We start from the raw sequence: 23,485 nt of genomic DNA, 5'->3' as shown, positions 1-23,485 counted from the left end.
GGCAGGGAGTAAGGATTTCCATGTCAGTCATTTTTATTTGTAAAGATAAAGAAAATCACTGCCTTATGAATGTCAGAATCAACTGAAGTTCTCATTTGATTACTTACTCATATAGGATAATAAAAATACATCACATATTGCAGAGAAATGTATGATAACTCCACAGACAATTGTGGTTATATTTACAGACCTAGAAACAATTTTGTAACTTGTTTTCTATACAGCTAAGACTTAAATTCATTTTGCTAACATAATGTCTTCTTTAAAAACTGACAGGATTTATCTGTCTCCAGCATATTGCCTGTCATGTTTTCCCACAACAAAAATGTTTCTATAGGCTACAAATACCGGAGATCTTACATTTTAGAGCTCACAGAAAGTCTAGAATTGCAAAATGTGTCCTAAACATTTATAAAATTGAGCAATGGCATGGAACAGAAAATAACACGATCTTTAGACTGTCTACTATGCTCAGCATTGGGCAAGTTAACATGTTTAGTGCTTCAGCTATGACAGCATTAAGAGGAGATATTCCTGAGAAAATAAAGATACAAAAGATGAATCAAGTCTCTATAAAACACTATCACATTAGAAGTGAGATTTAAGAACAATCTAAAGAAGCAGCTTTAGATTCAGTATCTGCCATTACCAGAAAAGTGAAATTCCCAAGATGCACTGCTCCGTTGCCATGGCAACCTTGCAAGGTAGCACAAAGGGGTTCATCTTTATGCAACACGGTTTTATACAATCTATCATCCTAAATGTGACAGCGCGTACTATCTTTTGGGTCTGCTGTGACACCACAATGCAGAGGAGTTATTAAATATAACCAATGCCTCATTTATTACCAGTCAAAGAAGTAACCTTTTAAATGCAAATGTTTAAAATTAAAATGAAGGGTTTAATCAGTTAAGCTTCCCAACCTTAAATTACCATAGGGTAGAGAGTAACAATATCAGCTTTGCCGAGATTGTGTTTTAAAATATTAATACTAAGATCTATGCTTATTTTTGACAACTGTGACATGACCTTTAAAAGAAAAAAGTAATAAAAGCAGTATGACCATGTTCTTTTGAAATAAAACCCTATAATCTCAAGGCATAAAAGCTATACTAATAAGTGATTACAAAAGGGATTACAGTGCAACCTGGAGAGTTTATCTTTAACAGTTCTCAGGGTACTCTTTTTTACCACATAAATATAACTTATTAAGCTGAAAACATGCTGGAGAGCAAGGTTACCAGGCAAAATGGCATCAAGTGCTCCAGGTTAATTTGATTCAAGTTATTTTCTAGTGAGTGTCTAATTGTGAATGGCTCTGCCTATTGATCTCTTGCTTGGATCAATAACTTTTTTCCATCCCTGTGAACAGCAGAGCAAGAACATAGAAAAAAAGAATTACAATAGATTTCTTGCACAGAGGCAGCTCTCCCTTTTTCCTTCTTTCTTTCTCCCTCAAATGCCATTTCTTAAAAAATCATACAAAACAAATTCTCCAAGGGAATGAAACCAATGTGTGCAAACTGTAATGAACCATAAACTTTCAAATTCTGTGTTGAGGTCTGGTTTTTCCTAATGCTTTTTTTCTTATTTCTACACAACTTGTATAAATCTAGAGAAAGGTATTTTAAATGACCTTTAGGATGTCAGAACATGCACAATACTGCCTTAGGGAATGTAAAGAAAACCTGCAAGTAACTTTCTTCTCATGAAATTGTACCATAAAAAGAACTTTTTTTTCCTCCCGTATTAGGGTATAAGCATTTGAACTCAGGTATGGAGTCACTAATAGAAATATACAAAGCTTTGGGTTAGATGGTTTAGTGTGAGGTGTCCCTGCCCATGGCAGGGGGGTTGGAACTAGACAATCTTAAGATCCTTTCCAACCCTTACCACTCTATGATTTTATGATGCAGCTTGGTTTCAAAGGTTTGGTTTGCAGGTTCGTGTGACTAGCAGACATGTCTCTTAGGAAAAGGTCTTTGTATACCAGCAATACTCTCGATGTTCTGCAGAAACAGCCTGTTCAAACAGAACTAAGATTTTGAGAGTAATTAGACTAAGAAAGGCACAGATTCATTTTTTAAATAAATACAGAATATAGCCTTAATAAGGAAAGAAAGGGAAGTCAGGATTACCTGAGCACCCATCTTCTCACCTAAACTGTTAGAAAATTCCAAGTGACTTTGTTAGGGAAGGGGAAAAAAAGGGGAGAAATGCTATGTCAAGTTTCATAAGCACTTTTCCAGCTTTTCTACACCCTTCCACAGGACTCTGATGACAGAAAAAGGACTATTAAGACAGGTTTAGTCAAATTTCTGGATTTTCCCCAGCAGAAAAGCCTTGCACTGCATAAAGTTGGCAAACAGGCTCTCTGGCACCACTTCACGTTACACTGCCACAAAAAAGGGCCTCACTCCAGAAGCACAGGTTCCCATTAATCCTTTCATGCAGTAATGGGACATTCAAAGTTACATAATTTTTCATGAGCAAATCTGAGGTGGCTGGCCCTAAATTTGACAGGGGCTGAATTAGATAGAATCATAGACAGGTTTGGGTTGGAAGGGACCTGAAAGCTCATCCACCTCCAACCTCCTGCCATGGGCAGGGACATTTTCCACTACACCAGGTTGCCCCAAGCCCTGTCCAACCTGGCCTTGAACACTTCCAGACTACAGCTTCTCTGGACAATCCTAGATCCTAGCTCCTAGTAGAATTTATGAAACAATATAAGGTTTCATAAGATATACCTCTTGGCTCTTTCACCCTTTTCTTGCTCTCCAGTTCCTCACAGGAACACTGAGTTTTATAATTGTGCATCTAAGATCTCCTTCTTCAAAGTGACCACAAGCAATGAAAAAAAAATCTTCACACAATGTAGAAAAGAGCAATATAAAAAGTCTGTAAAAGACATCCACAGCCTTCCAATCTCTCAAAAGATAAAGCCAAGAAAGCCTTATTACTGCTAATCTGGCATGCATAATGCCACTACTAGATTTCATTTTGAAGCAGCTATAAATTTGATAGCCAAAATGTACACATTACTCAAGAGCTGCTGCTTCTATCCCAGAGCAAATCTGAATAGGGAGGATGTGAATGTTAAATATAGTAGCTTGGCTTTGGGTTGCAAGACCTAAACCATATTTTGTTATTCCTATACCCAAAGGTCAAGCTACTCAAACATTTAAATCATGTATTTCTTTTTTAAAAACCACATCTCTTAAAAAACAAACATACAAGCTATTCAGATGAAGAGTAATAGTTAAAGCTCTATAGCCTACAGCAGCCAAAACTTGAATGACATTGAAAACCTGCTTAGCACATCTCTGCTTTTTCCTTGCATCGTTCAACAGAGCTATGTTTGATTCACTACAACTTTTTTCAGGAAGAGCAGGATAAATAGCCAGAATCAATAGCTGGGTGATTCTGCACAATTTTATCTTAACAGCAACATATTCCCAGCTCTGAAAGCAATTTCATCTCAGCATTGCCCATATTAAAACTCTATTTTAAATAATACAGTATTGTATCTTCATAGGCATTCTAATTTGAATGCAGTAATTAACACTAACAGCTTAGTATCTTTGATTAAGAGATGATTTATAATACTTGCTGAACTTGATAACTCCATAATATCATCTAATTTATTCTCCGCCATAAATTTAGGACCTATTCTATTTTGGTGACTAGGGTAGTTTGTGCGTGCTTTTGCATGAATGTTAAATGGCAATTTTCTTCCTATTTATATTTCATATATGAAAAAATAAAGAGGTAATTTATAATTATTCTTTAAAAGTTCTATAAGATGAATGTCTTAAAATCTAAAAAAAATTATAAGGCTGCACTGCTCGCCTTCCTTTAATCAATAAGAGTTTTGATATGGATTTCAGTGAAGCTAGGATATTGTCCTTACAGAGTTTAACTAATGAACAAGATCACAGCCAGATTATTGATCCAAAGTAGAAATAAGGCTACTCCATAAAGCTCAGAGAAAAAAATGTCAATATATTTTAAGAGGTACCTGAGTAATCTGATTTAAAATCTATTCATTCAATGTGAAGCCTCAAAAAGGAATTTATATAACCATAAAATTAGTGACTGAGTTTTACACTATTCAAACCACTGCTTCATCACCTAGATGATAATACATCAATTTCCTATAAACATTTAAAACCCCTACACTTTTCTAGATTATCCTGCAGCTGAAAAGTAACCTGCCGTAGCCCAAAGTATGAAGGTCTTATGTCAAAGCCCAAAGTTAAAAACATTACTTCAGCAGCCATTAACTATATCAAGGCATAGATTGAGGGAAGTACATTTCCATTTCTTAACAGTGGAGAAGAGAGAATGCACAGTACACAAGAGAAAGATCATGGCAAAGCAATACTGCAAGTAAAAAAAACCCTAATATTAAATCAATAGCAATATTAGCTATATTGATGACCCTTTTCATTACTATCACTTTGAACACAAAACAAATTTCTACCATATCAGCCTGTCAATAATGTCTGTGGGCTGGATGAAGGGGAGCAGGAAGGGTTTTTTTTTCCATTTTTCTGTAAGTAATTCAATGATAAGAGCAGCACTTGCCATTTACCACATAAGCAAATAAGTAGCTGACATAATACCTGGTTTCATGGCAGAAGATTGGCTGTTACACAGTTTTATCTGACATCTTTACAACAAATAATACCACAGTCCTCCCTGTCTCCTCCCTTAAAGCAATTAGTTGTTATTCCCAAGAGCCTGACTATGAAACATTTTCTCACTGTATGCACATACTAGGTTTCGCATATCTGTGCCCCAGCAGCAGCTCAACCAAAACTGGGATTCACCACAGAGGCAGCAATAGTGCTGCTCTTCAGCAGCTTCTGTCTATTGAGAACTTCTGCTTAGTAGAAGGTGCCTTTTGAAATTAGTGGTCTCTCCTTGATAGCCTCTTTCATCACTTGATCACAAGGGATTTACTGCCTGACTTATTTGCCTACACTTCTACCCCTGCCTTCCTGTTTTAAGAGTCACCACTGTTAGCAATTGCAGAGAGAAGCCGTAGCTATAGGAAAATTTGGCTCCAGTTTTAATAAAACACTTAATATGAAACCTGCCAAAATCCATTCTGCATCATGCTTGGAGGTTGAAATTGTGCATAAGTCATCAGTTGTTTTGTTCCTTCACTCCAAAGAAAACATGGGATAGTAGAACTTCAACAGGAGATTCAAAGGCAGTAAAATTATGAAAACAACACTGTCTTTGTCATCTTTCTGCTTATTTCAATATATAAAATTCAGTGAAAAAATGACCACCTATTGACCATCAGCTCGCAGCTATACATGTGTTCTTTCTTTAAGACAACTAAAAACTGGATAATGAGAAAACCACTTTAATAATAAAAAACGGGTCTGCCATACAGAAGAGTCATTATTTGCTGACATTTGATAATATAATTCATATGCAAACCCTCAATGGATTTGTAAGGCATTTTTTCCCAGAATCCAACCTTCTATGATAATATGTGTTCTCTTAAGAGTATTAAATCATCGCAAGTTGATCTGTAATTTCAGAAACTCACCTTCTTCCATTTGCAGAATGCTGTATCTGATAGCTAAAAGAGAACCTCAAACTTTTCTTTACAATATGATATGCCAAACTAAATGCATTGCGTAGCACCTCATTCAGCACATCTCAATTTTCACACTTTTATTGACTTCTGTAAGAGCAGATGAGTCCTGAACTTGAGTACTATATGGGAAGTAATTTTACAACACACGTATTTGAGGCGGATCAAAACCTTTAATCTTTCCTGAGTATGCTTCAGTCAGTAGCAATAAAAGATTTGTGTATGCGAGGTTGTACCATCCCTCTGATGATTCTGCTAGCTGTGCAGGATTAACCTGTTGCATGGTAGCGATTCTGCTCTGTGCATTTAAGTCAGACTACCTGCTACAGCCCAGCCCTATTCCCACCTTTAGTGTTAGCTATGATGTAAAGATATCACATATTCCTGTAATCTTCCTCTGATTAGGTCTTCTTTGCAGACTCACAATAGGCAAGAAAAGAGAGATCAAAAGGCCTAATAAAGACCTTGCCCAGTACTGATATACTAATCACATGGTAATGGATCTCACGTGTTAATGAGTCACTAAAATGAGGTTAACAGTCTATCACTGCCATTAAAATTGCAGACACTTTTTTTTAAAGCTACTTTGAAATAAATTGTATTAAAAGATTTGAATTCAAAGAGTACAAATAAAATGTGAAGTTGCCCAAACACACACAGGGCTGTCTCTGGCCACAGATGTGCCTTCACTGTCATGTTCACTGCCAAAACTGAGACGTTTGCAAACGCACATCGATTGTCACAGCCACAGTTTAAAACTCCTTTTCTCATCCACTTCTTCACAGTTACAAGAGTTTCAAGTACTAAAATTCCCCCAGTTACCCAAAGGCACTTAATATTTTTCCCTGTCCTGTAGAATAATCCTGTGTGCTAAGCCAAGGGTTGTTAATTCTGATGGGCAGAACCCTCTAGCACTTCCGTTAAGTATCTGTTAGTGTTGCAATGCTTAGGACCCCTCTGTAGAGTTCACTTTCAATGGGAAAGATTTGCATATTGTTTGGGGGGTTTTAACTCTGTAAAATTAGTGGTAAGAAAGACTGACTGCCTCTGGATGTGTAATTCAATTTGAAGAATCTGAAAAACGCTACTGAAAACCACCCCTGTTTGCCAAAAGGCTGACAAGCTATTTGCACAGAACCACAGAAAGGATTCTGGGAGATGTCAATAATGAATTGGATAAATGTTCTCCTGCTTGGTAACTAAACCGAGTTTGCGGATAAATTTTAAACACATTCACCATGCTGCACTGTGCTCTAGTCACTTTATATAGATATTGCTCCTGGATTTATACAAAAAGTAGTTCTGAAATGGTGCTACTTCCGTTTCCCATTATTTGACATTTTAATGCATGAATGTAATGTTTGTGTATATGTAACGTATGTAATGCCATTTCAGCATAAACATTTTGGACTTAAAAATATTGAGGGGGGGGTTACCTACCTTGTTTTGGGTTTCTTTTGGCTTTTCTATGTTTAGATTCAAAAAATCAGTATCTTTCTTTAGGGGGAATATAAATCCTTGGGCATTATATTTGAACACATTATTTTATAATAACACTGCCTGTTTCCTTTCTTCTTCATTCTGTGGTGAAACGGGATGAGGTAAAACTGCTTTTGACTGTTTCAGCTTGCTCATTTTTGAGGCAAACATAGTAAATTCTTGGGGTTAGGGTTATAAATGCCTCCTTATGCTTATTTCTTACTTCTTTTGCCACCACTATCAACCCCTGTATTATGTGACAGCACTCTGCTACTTAGTTTTGCCTATTAACATAATCTGGTTAGGCAAAATATCACAGACCTCTGCTTAAGACCAAGTGGGGGTCTCAGGTTTTTGTCTTCATTAGCCTTTTTCTCTTGATGTAGATCTACTTCACACCATCCGTTCTTCTCAACTGGTCTGAAAGTATGCATGCTGAAATACACATAGCTCAATGTAATTCACTGTATTTGAAAAGATACTTTGCTGATGTAGAGTTGATAGTAAAATCAAGCCTATAGCCTAAATATTTAATATTACCAAGCTAAATACAGTAATGAGGGGAGGAGGATGGTTGAAGGAAGTATTTTTCTCTCCAAAAAATAGTCATGAACTTAACAGAAATAATTTTGTTATCAAATCAATTATGAACATTGAAGATATGAAATAGTTGGATCTGAAATGTCTTCGACAAAAATACAGCATTGTTGAACTCTGATCACACATCAGAAGTGACAGAAATGCACAAGCAAGGTTCATCTTTTGAAACATTAAATGAAGATCTAGGTAGCTTCCGTAAGGCACATCTTCCAGGTCTCTCAGGTAACTTTCTCTGTGCTCTCAAGCCAAGCAAGGACCTTGTCATGCCACAGGGACCTTGTGATGCCAAGTCTGTGTTTTGCACTTCTATACTGTGGTCCACTCCCCACAATGACAGCTCTTTCTACTTCCCATTCCTCTGAAATCCTCATCCCCTTCCTGACCTTTGCAGTATAAATAAAAAAGTGAACATGTGGTTGGTTTTATTACAGGTTTATTTGGGCCTATGAAATAATAGAACAGTTAGTCCTAGGAGAAAATGCTTTGCAGGAAATAGCTAAGGTGTTTAAAAACTTCTGGAGCAGTTACCTTTCTCCTAGCAGCGGGGAGACACAGGCAGTAGGAAAAAAGAATGGAATAATAACATCTTTTATGCCTGTATTTCTATAGCTCTGCAGAGCCTTCCTGGCTTCCTTGAGACTTCACACAGATACAGGTAGTTTTCGAATCTGTCTAGAAACAGACAGAAGTGTCAGGCTACTGAAGTTTGCCCATGCAGTTTTTCACTTAACCGCTTAGCTTTTCAGTTTTGAACACAGTAACCCACAACAGGCTGCTCTTACCACCTTGTGCCAAAAGTCACCATCTTCCCACCCTGAAAGCACTTCACAGGTGCTACAGGTATTTAATTAGCAAAGAGCTTCACAAAAGAAAGATAAATCTTCACACTGTAAGGAAAAACACTGTCCTTCAGGAAACAGGAGGGACAATAGATGGGTAAAGTTTTACTGATGTTCCAGTCAGGTTTACTCACCCTCTTCATACTCTCTGAGGTTTCTACTTATCGTGAGAAAGTCGTTTTCTCCCAGTCCATATTCACACTACTGCCTGGATCAGAGGAAAACTGAACACCTTCAGGGCACAATAATTAAGTGCACCTCTAATTAATACTTCATCTGTCTCCCCACAGGCAGTGGCTTTGTTCTTAGACCACAGAAACCCTGTTCATTACTTATTTTAGTTAAATACATCCTGAAAACCAAAACCACACAAAACAAGGAAGAAGGAAAGAGTCCAAACATAACTTGCATAGCTTCCACAGAAACTGGAAATTGGGGAAAAAATAATGCTAATTTACTTAACAGTACACCATGAAATTTACCCAGCAACAATGTTCAAGTTTCCTCTTTTTCCTTTCTTGCGCTGTATTACTACTGACAAATTCCTTTTCCCAAACCATCCTGATTGGCACTGCTTTCTGCTTGGTTTTATTCTTAGTGACTACTTACTGAAAAGAAAAACTGAAAAAAGCTCAAACACTGAAGCAATCAGAGGGGCTCCATGCAGAGCTCCTAAAAATAAATTAATCTAGCTTTTGAATCAAAGATATAACAATTCTGGATTACTGGAAAGCTGGGTTTTCAGCACAAATAACATGCCTGGGCATGTCAACAGTCAAGATCGCACTTCACTGATACTCAAACATCTGCTGAAACTGTCAGCAGATGCACTAAGGGCAAAATAGTCACTGAAACCCATACTTTAAGGTATAGGAAGTTCTTGCTTTAACTGCCAATTAGGTTTTCTTCTGTCCTTCAGCATAATGACAGACATTTCGCAACCATGAATACATCAGGGCTTCATCAGTTCTCCCGCTGAACAAAGACTCTTAGAAAACAGAGGCAACACAAGATAAAATAAATATAAAACATTTTGCCAATATAAATGAAAAGAAATTGTGTGGTTTTTTTTCTTCCCATGTACTTATTTATGTGAAGGTGAATATTATAATCCAATACAAACTATACAAAAAGATCTAATTATAACAACTGGAGGGGTTTGGGGTTGGTTTTTTGTTGTTGTACTTTTGTTGCTGTTTTCTTTTGCTTATTCTTCCCTGTCAATTATTCTGTTTCAGCCTTCAAAACTATGACAGCATCCTTGTAGTGACATTTCACTATGCCCTATTCTCAAATACTTCTACTAAATTAATTATCTGAAAATATCAGACGCTGCCAGTTCTGAGGGATGACACTGAGCACAAGGAGGAAGCTGCTTGCAGAGCTTCTGAAGTCTCCACACTCACTGTACAGTGGCACAGGAGGAACTGTGGGCTTGCATTTGAAGCCTGTTCCTCTGTGCAGCACAGTTCCTCTGTGCAGTTTGAACACAGTCCAAAAGTATAGAAAAATAGCATTCAGTTTTTCCTTATGTGAGCAGACTGAGTATCAAGGTTCCCGCTTCTCTCTGGCATTTCCCCACAGACTGTAAGTATAAGCTGCACTTTTGTTAAGGCTGCAAAGGCAGATTAGAAAATGAAGATAGATGTGGGGAGAGGCCTCCTCTTTACTACACACATACTTCCATATTATACAGTAAATAATTAACAGAGACTTTTTCCCTCACACAAGTGAATACACTTTTGTATTCTCCCCAGTAGTACATATTCAGCTCTTTGTATATGTATTTCACACATTCTATTAATAGATTATCAGTCAATAACTGGATGCTAATAACCCAATGTCTGTTTGTCCACAAGGTGTGAAACTGAGTATCAGTAATGATGCATAAAAGATGTATCTCAATAACTGGCTTTCCTTCTGCTCTCTGATAGCGTGTATTATTAGGCAGAAGTTTGGGATTATTTTATACTAGAAATATTCTGTATTGGAATATATAGTATATGTATGAATATTCTATAGCACTGAGTTAAATGCTCCATGATTTTTTTCATCTGTTCAGGCAGAAAATACAAACTCTCATTTGTCTTCTTGAATTTTAGCAAATAACAGGATCTTTTCCTGGCTACAGTAAAACTGCAGATTAAGAAAGTATTTGAAGTCTTCATGAATAAAGATAATTCCGATGCAGAATAATAAGTCCTTCACTGAAGTAGCCTATGATTCCATTCTCTCCTTTCGTGTGTGCTTATCTCAACTCAAGAAGACTACTTAACGCACACTGAATACATATTTGGATGGTGAGGTTCAAAAAGAAACTAAATATTAGAACACTGACTTCAATCTTTAAATTAAAACTCTGGGTTTTAGAAATGTGAATCTTTCTTCTGCTTAATTCAGAGCATTCTTATGGGACTGCTTTAGCCCCTGGTTTATAAAATGTTCTGGATTAGATCAGAATTTCTGTTCCTCATTGAATTTGTCAGCTTTGTATAAGCATTTTTCCATTTATCAAAAAGCAAAAATGAACAGCTCCAGTTTTGTTGCACGAATAATTCACAGAAATGGTTTGCCCAAGTTCATCTGGTGTCGCAATCTCTGTATAGCACAGTAACCTCATTTGTTACTGTATAAATGGAAGACCCCCATGCCTTATTGTAAATACATTATTAGTGTGTATAAAATTACTGAACGGCGTAACATTCCTGAACATGAGATTAACTGTAGTACTCAATGTAAAGTATTCAAAACAAGTGATCACAGCAAAATGTTGAACTTTGTGAAAGACTAATCTCCTTTTGATTCCTGCTTCCATACATGCCTGAGGCTTTTCCACAAAGCTCTTTCAGTTTTCATGTTAAATTCTGACTTAAGGGAATGCTTTGAACGTGTCTTTCCATTTAGTCTATAAAGAACATCAGGCCCTGAGTTGGTGTTCTGGGGGACTTACGGATGCGTAATTCCATCTACATAAGAAACACAGTAAAATTATCCCAACTAAAATAAAACCAAGGTGGCTGGTTTTATAGTCTGATGACTTTCTTACATGTTAACACAGTAATTTCTCTGTTACATGTGATTCATAGGCTTCAAGGCCAGAAAGGTTGTTTTTGATTATCTAGTCTAATTTCCTGCATAATACAAATTACAGGCTGTCAGCCAGTACATGAGAGATCTCATTTTTAAGCAGTTTAATGGCTAAAACCCTAGGAAATTTATTTTTAGACTTTCTGAATCCTGCTGTTCTGACTTGGGTCTCAAGAGTATGCAAGTAGGTAAAGAAGTATGGACACATTCTTGCCTCCCAAGGTGGGTAATTAGCATGACCTAGATATATGTACATTTCTAAGTTATATGTACTTATTAAAAAGCTATAGGGCTGATATACAGATCTTCTAGGTGTTCTGAAAAGGCAAATATGAATTACACTTTTGTATTACTTTTATAACAGCTCAATAAAAGCAGCACTTTCAAAACCCTTTTTCTTTAACAAGACTGTCCATTTCAGGGGCAATGCAAGGCACTATCTTATCTCCTCTATCTTACAACAATGAAGAAATATCAAACACAAGTGTTTTTCTGGAAGAGAGAATAAATGACACATAATAGTGACTTATGGATGCAGATGTGGCAGTTATTTTTATTATATATTTATCATTATCAAAACCTTGAAATTGAGGGACTTCTGAGAGTTAAACTCATGAAGTATAGCAAATTCAGGGCATTTTTATTTATCCATCTATGTGCTTATGTCTTCAATACATGCATGTGTGTTAAATGTGCATATGCTATTAAAACTGTTGAGGAATTTGCCCCTCAGAATTGTGAACAACTTACTATGTTTTAATCTGCATATTCAATACTTCTCCATATATTCAACAGAAATAGAGGGATATTTCCCCTTCACGGTAGTCTAAACAGCTCCTTTTTTTTTGCTCTGGGGAGGTATGTAGCAGTACACTAACAGCGGGCCTCAGGTAGCTTTATGTAATGTTCAGAATATAGATTTACCATAGACATTTTCCTCTAATATTGGAGGTATGGATATGTATGAACATAACAGTTCTATACAGATAAGTATGCTGTACAAGAATCATATAAAATTACCCATTTTCAAGTTTACCTTTGTTGCTCCAACCTTGCACTTAGATACTTTTATATGATTCTTTTCTGAAGTCTGAATTTTCTTCCAAACCTCACAACACAGTTACAATCATCGTCAGTATCCTTATCTGAGTAATTTATGGCAGAGGTCTATAGGGCTGAAAAGTCTGCTAACGACACCAAAAAAGCATCAGCTCATGACTGATAGAGACTCAGTTGTATTTACATGTGTTTGAAGGTTTATAATACTGGAAGCGACTTGAGGTATACCTGCAAAATGTATAGTTTGCCCAAGTATTCAGGTGAAATGACAGCACCAGTTCAGTACTTGCACCACAATGATCTGGGAGGGGTTCAGGTATATGAACATTAAATCAAAATAAAATCAGAATTTTTTGAACTCTCACATCATTGCCATGATGCTATAAACATATCCCAGTGTTACACTGCAATAGGAGTATGCCCAAATAACTTCTCAAATTGAAAACTATACAAGTAGTCAGGAGTTGCCGTTTAACATAAATATCAAATATCCATTTAAATACACATGCATTCATAGTGCAAACAGCATTGTCCAAGAGGCATCTGTCTCCAAAACTGATTTATGCTGTGTTTTGCACAGGTTCAATAGAAAAGTTATAACTTTAAGAATATCATAGGCATGCAAACATAGCTTAAAAGGTGAATTGCCTGTACCTGAGTTTAGCAGTTTTTTGGGGGGAGATTTCTTGTGGAGTTGTGCAAATACTAAGCACAGGACCTTGTAAGACCAGATTGTTAAGCAGAGCCATTAACTGAGAAATTCAAATGATGGGCTTGTACTATCAGCAAAACGTCTGCAATGCCCTTTTTTCTGAGATGGAAGCCCTTATCTGGCACCTTTTTGATATAACCCAATCTAATAAAGATATTCAGCTTCAATGAAGTAGGAAATCACGTAAACAATTTCTAATTTTTAATCCTAGAGAGAGATGTTACTGCTGGGTGCAAGTGGGGTCACATAATTACCAATGTAGCTGGCATCAGGAATCAATCCCTTAGGGTTTTCAGTTATGCTTCAGAAGCAGAATATTAATGGTCACAGGATGATACCTAGGCTCCTTTCCTTTGGGTGGGTACTCCTGAAAATGGGCTAACAATGTCTGCAGAACAGAACTAAGGGCAACTTCAGTGAAAAATTTAGAGACTCATACTCAATGCTAAATTTTGCCTTCCAAGCAGACTCCCCTCTGTCTGAAGAATATGAAAAGATAGATAAAAGGGATTAGACCCAGCTGTTTTTATTTTCTCCCACCCCCAATACAAAGAGGCTACTCAAGTCAATGCTGTGATGCCAACAGTGCCAGGTGTGTTCTACCAGTTCTTCAGATAGCCTCTCGTTATCTGAGGTTGCTTCTATACAGCTTTAGAGACAGTGCCAGTGAATTGCTCCAGATGTTTCCCTTCTTTAAGGAACAAATGTCTACTTTAAGCAGGCAACAAGATGTACCAGACTCTTTAACTCACATTAGCAAGTTACAAAACAGCCTTTAAATTAAATGCTGTGCTGATCGGAAAATTAGTGTAAGTGGGTACCAACAGAAAAATCCCCAAATATAGCTGATACAAGTTGGGAAAAAATAACTTCTTTCACTAGAGGAAATTAATTCAATAAAGAGATTCAATTGCTTGCTTTTTCTCCCATGTCTAGAAAAAAGAAAACAGGTTGATGAGTATGAAAACCATTAAAGGAATGGAAGGTGGAATTTCACAGCAAAGTCCACAGTCTATTGTTCAGTTCCTATGAAAGTTTTCTCCTTTGTGCTCCTGAATTTCCCAGTTCATTACACAGTTTCACCGTTCTACTGATAATTGCTCTGGGTGGTCCCTGAGGTGACAACAGAAAGCTACCTTAAAGCAATTAAGAATGACAAGGTTTTAGAAGGCTTGCTGTATCAGGAAAGAGACATATTACTGGCATCAGTGCAAATTATAATGTTTAATTAGAAGATTTTAAAGGAGACAAGACAATCCAAAGTTATTCTTGTTTCTAAGTAGCTTGGCATATTATTAAAGCCACAGAAAATTACAGAGTAGAACAAAAATCTTGTCTGCAGCCTTCTTAACTCCTACAAGAGGAATCAACTCTGACCAGGCTATTTGAACACATTTCTTACTTCTTTGGTGGGGAATCATTCTTGGTGGAAAAATACCATTATGAGGTGCATTCAGAGAGCATAGTGCACATTTTCAGTTATATCAGTACAATTTTAGGGTGGTTTCCTTAAGAGCTATTAATTTCCATTTAATTTAGTTTTTTTAGAAATGGTGATACAGTTTATTATGAATTTAGAAAGCTTGCATATAGACAAATCTTAGGGATGTTTGATAATACTTCTTACGGCTCCGATTTCTCTATGCTTCTCTGAAGGAATTCCAACTGTGATTTGTTAAGTCAGTTGAGACTTCTGCTATAAGTGATATGTACAGTAATCTCCAGATACTTCTGGTTTTCACTGAAATGAGAGTAATTAAGAGTTTGATGGGCTGATTTGTTTAGCTGCTTTTGTAGATTTCAAGAACTGATTTTTATCCTAGGAAATCTTAGGTGTAGTACAACCCTACAGTGAAGCTATAAGCCTTACTGTCACTCTAATGATGTATTTGGCTCAGTAATGACATCAGATATTAAAAGAAAGTGTAAAAGAGAATGTTCCAGGATATTTTAGAGGATATCCAAGGAATACATCCCTCTGACATCTCAGTTTCATTGGAAATGCTTATGATATTTGTCTTAAAACTCCCATGGAATTTCATTGTGTGAACAGATCAATTGCTGCAGCTTTTAGTTCTCATTTGCTATGTATATTTATATAGAAGCAAAAAGAAATGTTTTCTTTAAGAAAGAAATGGCTAGGTTTTCTGTTTCTTCATTGCTTACCTGCTCAAATTTATTTTTACCTCTTCAGAGTGACAGCTTTACTGTTTGCCATCCTCAATAAATCCCCACCTACTTTTTGATGTGAAATATGTATCTTTCATCTTGAAAGAGCTTTAATATACTATTGAAAGGTTTTCTGTCAGCATACCCATCTTCTGGAGAAATCTGTGCTCAGAAGTGGAGCCTAGTGTCAAGGAAGCCAAAATATTTTCCACATTTATTTTCATTCCTCTGAATCCACAGGAGACCTACGACATACATACATACATATGTATATATATGATGCATGAACATTTTGAATGACATTGGAATTATTCAGAATATGGTAAATTTTTATTTTGGTGGTGGAAAGGTGCTAGACCTCATGGCATGGCTTGGGCATTATCACTTGGTGACATGGCAGAAAAATAACATTTTTAAAATAACGTGTTACCCTTTCTACATACAGTTTTCTTGATATTTTGAGCAGGTTCTTATAATTTCTTTTCACACAGCTGATCATGAATCAGCTCTCTCTGATACAATATTGGGAATAGGTGTCTCAAGATAGATAGAAATCTGCATTTCTGTTCCTGATGTTGATGCATTTCTTCTGAGCCATGTAGTTCAGACAGAAAACATCTTCAACAGTCATGTTCTGCTGCATTTTTCTCCTTAGGGAACATCAATTGATCACATTTCAACACAAAGATGAAGCTGCAGCTCTAAGTGCCATATTCTAGGCTTGCTAAGGATCACCTACTGAAGTGCAAGTAAATTATTTGCTTCAAAGCACCACAATTTGAAAGTACATAGAGATACCACCTTTCTGATTAAAATATTTTATGTATAGTTTGTTATGATATTGAACAAAAATGTGAACAGATTAACCATAAAAAATATATAGTATAAGCATTTACTGGAACATATATGTGTAGCCATAGGTGCATCATTTACATACAAGAACTTAACTGCAGTACTTTTTGTGAACATCAGCTGCTATTTAACTATACGTATGAGGCTCTTAATAAAAAGTCACTATAGAACAGATACAATGTGTAGTTACTGCTCTCTGGAGCACTTTGAAGAGCTTTATTTTTAATGTTCCTTGATTTCTTTAAAAAGGTAATTCTTGTTAAAAAAAAAAATCAGGTCAATTTTAGATGGAATGTTTTTTAAATTCTTGTGCTGATAATTTTTAAATTATACAAGACTGTTGGAATGTTTTGGATCTATTACATGGAGAATAAATTTTATACATTTGTGAATTGTTCTCTTTTAGCAGTAGGAGCAACTACGAGATTGAGCAGGGAAATGCACATTATCCATCCTTCTACTGCAACGTCACTTAGAAATAATTTCAACTACCTGAGCTTGGCAACCCCATCCTCTTTAAAACTGCTAAATAAACCCAGTTCTATTCTACCAGTGAGTCTTTCAAATAAGCTGCTGTCACCTAGGGTATATAACTACATGAACAAGACCAGAGTAAGAAAGCCCTCTGCCCATATTTTGCGTTTCCCAGGCAAAAGCCAGCTGCGTATGAGAAGGCATATAATTGAATCCATGTCAGTAGGGCACTCAGCCAAAAAGAAGAAGCTATGCTAAAGAAGAAGCTATGCTAGAGCTCAGGGCTGTACCAACCATTTACACGCCTCTGGACTACTGATGGCTCAGGTGGAGGACAGCTGGAGGACGCACTTTTAAGCAGCACACAGAAAAGCAGATGAGGATAAGGCTTTTCAACAATCCTGGAAGGATCAGAGAGTGGAAGAGGCCCAAACTACTTTAGTTCTTTGAAAACAGAGCAAAAATGAAAGTCATTACAAGAAGATGAACTTGTGGTCATGTTGAGGTTAATGACTGAATTCCACATAATTTGATGTTACAGGAGCTTAGCAGCATAAGGTGGTATCTGATGCACAACACAATCACTACATAATTACTTAGCCGTAATATACCATTTTAATGCCCATGATTGTTTAAAGATTTATTTAAATTGCTTGTATTTTTCAGTGCCTTATTTCTCCAGTTGTCAACTGAAATGTGTGATTGATAATTAACAAATAAGTATTATCACGTTGGTTTTACAGATATCGTACAACAGCTTGTGCAACACAAAACTTGCCCTCTTTTGGCAAGAAAAATGACACGTATATAAACTGATGTTCTGAAGTCTTTCTTCAGCATTTATACATGCTATACCAAATCCCAGCACATCAAATGTCCGCAATCTAAACCAATAATTGCAGTTATACTATCAATATTTTGGTAGAAACACTTATTGCTCAGCTAGGTATCATTTAATGGTTTGTTATGGGCCTGAGTGACTCATGTACGCTTTAAAGCTGCAATACTGCCTAAAGTAATAGGAGAATGAACACAGTGTTTAGGTATAGAATGAGTAATATATATAGTCAAAAGTAGGCTATTTACATAGAAATAAACTACAGGTAAAAATATGTATAAGCTTACAAGAATTGCAATATAAAAAGGAAGCAATACTTTATAAAAGCAACATTTTATGTTAAAGTAACTGAATTATAAATCCCTTTCATTGCTCATCTAAAGAAAATGAGGAGAGGATTTTTTTATATATATATAAAGAAACAAAGTATTTTACATTAGTTGCCATGTAATCTTAGCTGCATTATTATTCATCACAAAATAATTCCTTATGGGAAATCCAAGAGGTAGTAACTGTCAGTGAGGAAAGGCTTGTATGTGCAAATAGCAGTTTTATTAGACCACCTATAAAAGTTGGAGAAAACAGACAGAATTTGTTTGGGCACAGATTGTTTGAGCAAACAAATCCTTTCCCATGTCTGTTACACACAGCAGACTTCAAGGTTTGCTTCAAATTCAAACAACTGCTCTGAGTAGCATACTCAAATGGTCTAATAATAACATGAACCCCATTTACATATCTTACCTTGTCTTTTCACCACTGCAGGTGTGACAGCTCCACTGCTAAAGGTACATATAGAGGTATGCGATTTCCAGGGAAGAAGGGAAGGGAATTCCTGAGTATTTCTGAACATATATGATGCTCATCAGAAAATAAACAAGTGCCAGTACAACTAAAAGCTTGTGGCTGTTCCTAGAATTAGGCTTAGCATCTACAGAGTGTAATGGATCAGAAAACAAGTTTTGTAGAGCTCTGAAATCATGCGACAAGCTTCTAATAGGCTCTTTATCTTATATATCCTCCTTTATGTCACCTGGTTTTGTACACAGATCAAATTATATGACCTTGAGTACTGACAGATGCCTTAGGCTTTGCTTCTGTCTTTCTCTAAGGGACAGTGACAGCTTTGTTAATACTGATAAAGCTTCAATAAAAAATTATTTGGGAAATTATCCAGAATATCCCAATTTATATTTACAATGAAATGGCAAATAGCAGGTCCATCCAGGGAGATCACACTAGATTTTGTACTGCTTGCCCATGTGGAAAGGCTGCCTTGCCCCTCTTTCATCTGTCAACACGAGGTCCCTGTCCTGCCAGCATCCTGTCCTAATTCTGAATGTGCACTGTTGGTTCTTTTAACTTTTCCATTACCAAAGAATACCTACACAAGTAAAGAAGATAGTGATGCTTCAGCCATTTATACACTTCAGGGCAAACTACATCGTAAAGTTTCTTTCTTCTTTCATAGTAAAGTTTCATTGCTTAAATTCTCAAAATGAGATTGATTCATGATATAATCACTCAGAATTTTGCAACCCCCTTTGTAACTCACCCTGTGTACCTGTAAAGGAATTGAACTTACAATGAAAGACTGAAATAGGTGCATATGAATTCAGTGCGGAGCTCCTCTTTTGTCCCTTCTTTTCTTTCTATCACACTCCCTATTTTCTTATGCTGTCATGTTACAAATAGGTGTAACCATAACTGTTTCAAGGTCAAATGTTTCAACAGCCAGTATTACCGTAGTTTCAGGATAGTCAATAAAATGAAGCTATTTTCCCCTGTTTGAGGATATGGTACAATATCAAGGAATATTTTCTGTTACAAGCAACTGGAGTTTGTATACATATAAACCCTTTCAATCCATTTGAAGAAATACACATCATTATATTTGCAGAAGTATTGTGATTATCAAAACATAGTAAATTGCCATGTAAACTACATAACGCTGTTCAAAAAGAAAAATGTGAAAAGAAAAATGTAGTCAAATGATTTCATGACTGGCACTGGTGTTTAAATTATGTCACATGGCACATCATTAAACATTAAGTGTCGCTAATATATCCAGAGTCAATTTTGGGTGAATGTTATTAATAAACCTTTTAAAATAAAAATATAAATGTACTATTGCATAATACTTGCAAGGTTCCTGGTCTGCTAAAATCTGCTTTCCAGATTAACTACTAATCATATATATCTACTCATAGTACTTGTTTTCATCCTTTTCTATGTGAAGTCTCCTTCAGTGTTGTACAAACTGCATCATGGATTCTGTGCATAGAATAATCTAGAAAAATAATCCCTTAATATTAATAAAAATTATGTATAATGTCAAGGTTCAGTTACTATAAAATGTCATTTTAAGCTAACTCCACCCAAGACATCTACCAGTAAGGAGTAGGGTAGTAATAATAAGAAATGAGGAAGTCATACATACAAAGTTCTGCTAAGAAAAACGCAACAAGGATCAGCCATCCAACAAACAAGACAGTTGTATAAAACAAAGAAATCAGCAGACTCTTGCTTAAAACTTTTCCTAAGCAAGAAGACTCAGCTGCGGAACACACACAGTCCTTTAAATAGTATCCCACATATAACCAGGTACACAGTCTTTTCACAGTTTGGTATGACAAGGAATGAGACACCAGAGGTTTGCAATTAGTATCTGCATCACATGAACTTCCTAGGTGTGGAAACACTAAATCAGCCAAGAAACCAAGGAACCTGGAAGGTTGTTTCTAATTTAACTAGATAGCAAAGTATGACCGTGCAGATTGGACTTCAGATTTACAGCAAGAGTAGGCAAACCCTGACAAATGCTTAAGTTGAATAGAACTGTATTACCCATCATATGTAACACAGATTTAATGGATTTTAATGACCAGCTTCTTATCATTAAAATGTATTTACACTATGTCGGTGAACAAGCATCCTGGTAGTGAAACCTGGTGTTTATTTAAACAGGAAGAGTCTTGACCCTACTGCACGTTTCCTCCAGGAGAAAGAAAATAAACATGGCTTGTATTCTTTACATAAATAAACAAAGAAAAGTAAAAATAAACCCCACACTTCTCTTTGATGTTCATTCATCCCCGTTTGTTTGTCCGATTCTTGCCTCAGGTATAATCAAAGTGATGAACATACAAGGAAAATCCCAGGGCAAATGTGATCAGCTGATAGCAGAGACTTACTGAAGTCAGTGCTATGCAGATTTCAAACTTACATCAAGCCGTAGACTGGCTCTGGATAGATTATTTCCAGAGTCTCTGTTGAACAACATCGTGCTTTTTCCTGTGCCTGGTGGTTTAGACTACAGCTCTTTTGAGAACAGAAAAATGCATACCTCAAAATGTGGCTGTTATTTCATCCTGAATGCTTTCTCTAACTGTAGCCTCCTTTATCACTGCCAAAGCTTTACATCTCTCACAAAACCAGAAGACAAACTTTACAAAAGGTCAGCCTGTACTTCAGGATACTTCTGCTTACCTTGATGTCCATGAAATATTTACTTTAAAAATATACCTACCTCATGTTATCAGTGCAAAAAGATTTACATTTATTTGCATCACTTATACATAAAGTATACTGATGACATTAAAAAATAAAGAAAATCATTTAATACCTTTACTTTTACCTATGGATTTGGTGAAATGGTTCCATGAAGAAAGCATTTCCAGACAAGAAGAGAATAAAGGAGAGAAACAACAGTAAGAGTCATGAGTATATGCAAATGCAGTAGTATCTGAACATGAAGAGACAAAGTATAAGGTAAGTGTCTGGAGACAAATGGAGATGCAATCAGTGTCATATTAGGGTATTAGTTTATTTTTTTTTCCAATCATGTACATGCAGAGAACACAGAAATAACCATGCTTAGGTAAGAGTGACACAAAAGTAACATGGACAATGGGTTAGGAGGACAAAAAGTAAATGAGCTTGTTAGGTTTGCAAAACTGTACTCTCAGCATTCCAGAAGCCAGGAGCAGGTGCTTTCTGCACATTACCAATCAGCCATGCATTAATGTAAATGGACTCTTCAATATGTGCAACTGTGACAAATTGAGAATCTTCTTTTGGGAGCTATCTGAAGAGTGCTCTTGTGCTTCATTTATCTCTTATAGAATCACCTGTGATTTTATTTTCTGATAAATACATAAATTTTCTTCATCACCTTCTTATTTCTCTCACCTCTTTTCAGCTATTATATTGCAAGAGGGGGAGTTGAGGAGGCAGAAGAACAAAAGTTTGAGGAGCAAACAAACCAAAACCAAAAAAAATTAAATAAGAAAAGATGTGACTAAAATCATGTGTTTTTTTGCAGCCAACAACAGCTTTCAAGCATTTGCCCATCGTTTGCAGTGATGGATTCAAAGCAGCTACAGAACAAGAAGAAACAATGAAAGCAGAGTGGAAAAGGAACAGAGCCCATACCTTGGTCGCCCATCATCAGGTGCGCCAGACCTTGAAGGGAAACAAGAGCACAGTCAGCAATGAACAAGGGAGCACGGGAAGGTGGTGTTGTCACAGTGACAAAAATGTTTTGTGACAGGCATCTGTTTCCTATGAGATGTCTGTATCACAGAGGGAACTCAAAGAGCATTTTTCAACCACTGGTTGGAATGCTTTGGGCTACGAGTAACACAACTGCAATTCAAACACTGGGTGCTGTTTCACTGTGTTAATTCTGTGCAGTAGTTGGGATGACAGAAAATAATAAAATGCTTTCAAATCCAACCAATTCCGTTAATATTCCATCTGTCTTTATCGTAGTTTGATAATATTAATGAACACTTTGCTGGGAGGACTTCCTGTCCTCTACATGTGAAACGATGTTAAAAACCTGGAGAAGTGTAAACCTGAAAAATGGGCTGGGTCTGATCTTTTTCCCCTCATAAAAATGAGCATTTCAGGTAATTAAATAAAATTTCTTCATCACATTGAAATGATAATGCAAGGGATGTCTCCTTATTTGTGTGAAACATGACAGGAGAATGAATTTGTTCCAGAGAAGGCAAATTATTACATATGCGATATCAAATACATAGCAATAAAGAAAATTTAAGTGACATCTTCTGAAGCTACTTCATAGATCTGGGAGAAATAGATTTTGCTTTATATCTGTATTGTAAGATGAAATCTACTCATACCAGTATAGCTCTAGTGACATTTCAAAACAGATGTCCATACTGATAATCCCTCAACCAGAGCCAAATTTCGTAACTCTTTAAGCAAAAATATTCAGCTTTTTTAACTCGTGATAATAAAATGATACTTATATTCTCACTGAGAATAATGTCATGTAGGGAGACCATTTTTCTTCTATAAATATGAAGATTTTCCACATCTTATGTCTGGTTTAAAAAACAGGCTTATTCTTGTTCAACTTAGTTGGTTTAGGATGCATTTTAGAAGTTATTAATTGTTCATGTGTTAGTTGTGCTCCTCTTCTCCAGGAACTACAAAAAGCAATACATTGTCTTCTTATTTGCAATTAATTAATTCACACAAAGAAGGTTTGCAATAAAGTATCCTGCTCTTTATTGGAAAGCAGACATCCCCCAGAGTTCCTGTCATTTCTAATTCACAAGGAAAATCAGGTGCACAAATGACTCAGTACTTGGGAGTTCAAACAAGATACTCCTCACTGCAGTCAGTCTTAAAAGGTTCATGTCTTATCAGTCCCAAATCTCAACTGATGTTCCAAATAGATTAACAATGGGTTTGCTGAATTAGTGCTTTTATTGTCACCCTTTTTA

The 23,485-nt window shown here is 36.3% G+C and overlaps 1 protein-coding gene across 28 annotated transcripts in view; it reads right to left on the bottom strand.

The window, feature by feature from the left end:
• Window positions 1-23,485, bottom strand: part of NRXN1 (neurexin 1) — a 678,625-nt gene that overhangs the window by 574,900 nt on the left and 80,240 nt on the right. For 17 of the 28 annotated variants that reach the window (XM_061353676.1, XM_061353687.1, XM_061353697.1 and 14 more), the window contains 2 exons: window positions 22,161-22,190; window positions 21,352-21,363 (listed from right to left, as the gene is read on the bottom strand). The exons of 5 other annotated variants lie outside the window; for them this stretch is intronic. In XM_061353676.1, the coding sequence (XP_061209660.1) occupies window positions 21,352-21,363; window positions 22,161-22,190 (42 nt within the window). The remainder of the gene's footprint in view (window positions 1-21,351; window positions 21,364-22,160; window positions 22,191-23,485) is intronic. 6 more of the 28 variants (XM_061353708.1, XM_061353763.1, XM_061353807.1 and 3 more) reach the window with 1 other exon arrangement.

This window comes from Neopsephotus bourkii, unplaced genomic scaffold (genome assembly GCF_033783945.1).
Source record: "Neopsephotus bourkii isolate Nb327-2 ecotype Australia unplaced genomic scaffold, CSIRO-AGI_Nbou_v1 NB_71, whole genome shotgun sequence".
NCBI lineage: Eukaryota > Metazoa > Chordata > Aves > Psittaciformes > Psittacidae > Neopsephotus > Neopsephotus bourkii.
This window is presented reverse-complemented; position numbering and strand designations above follow the sequence as displayed.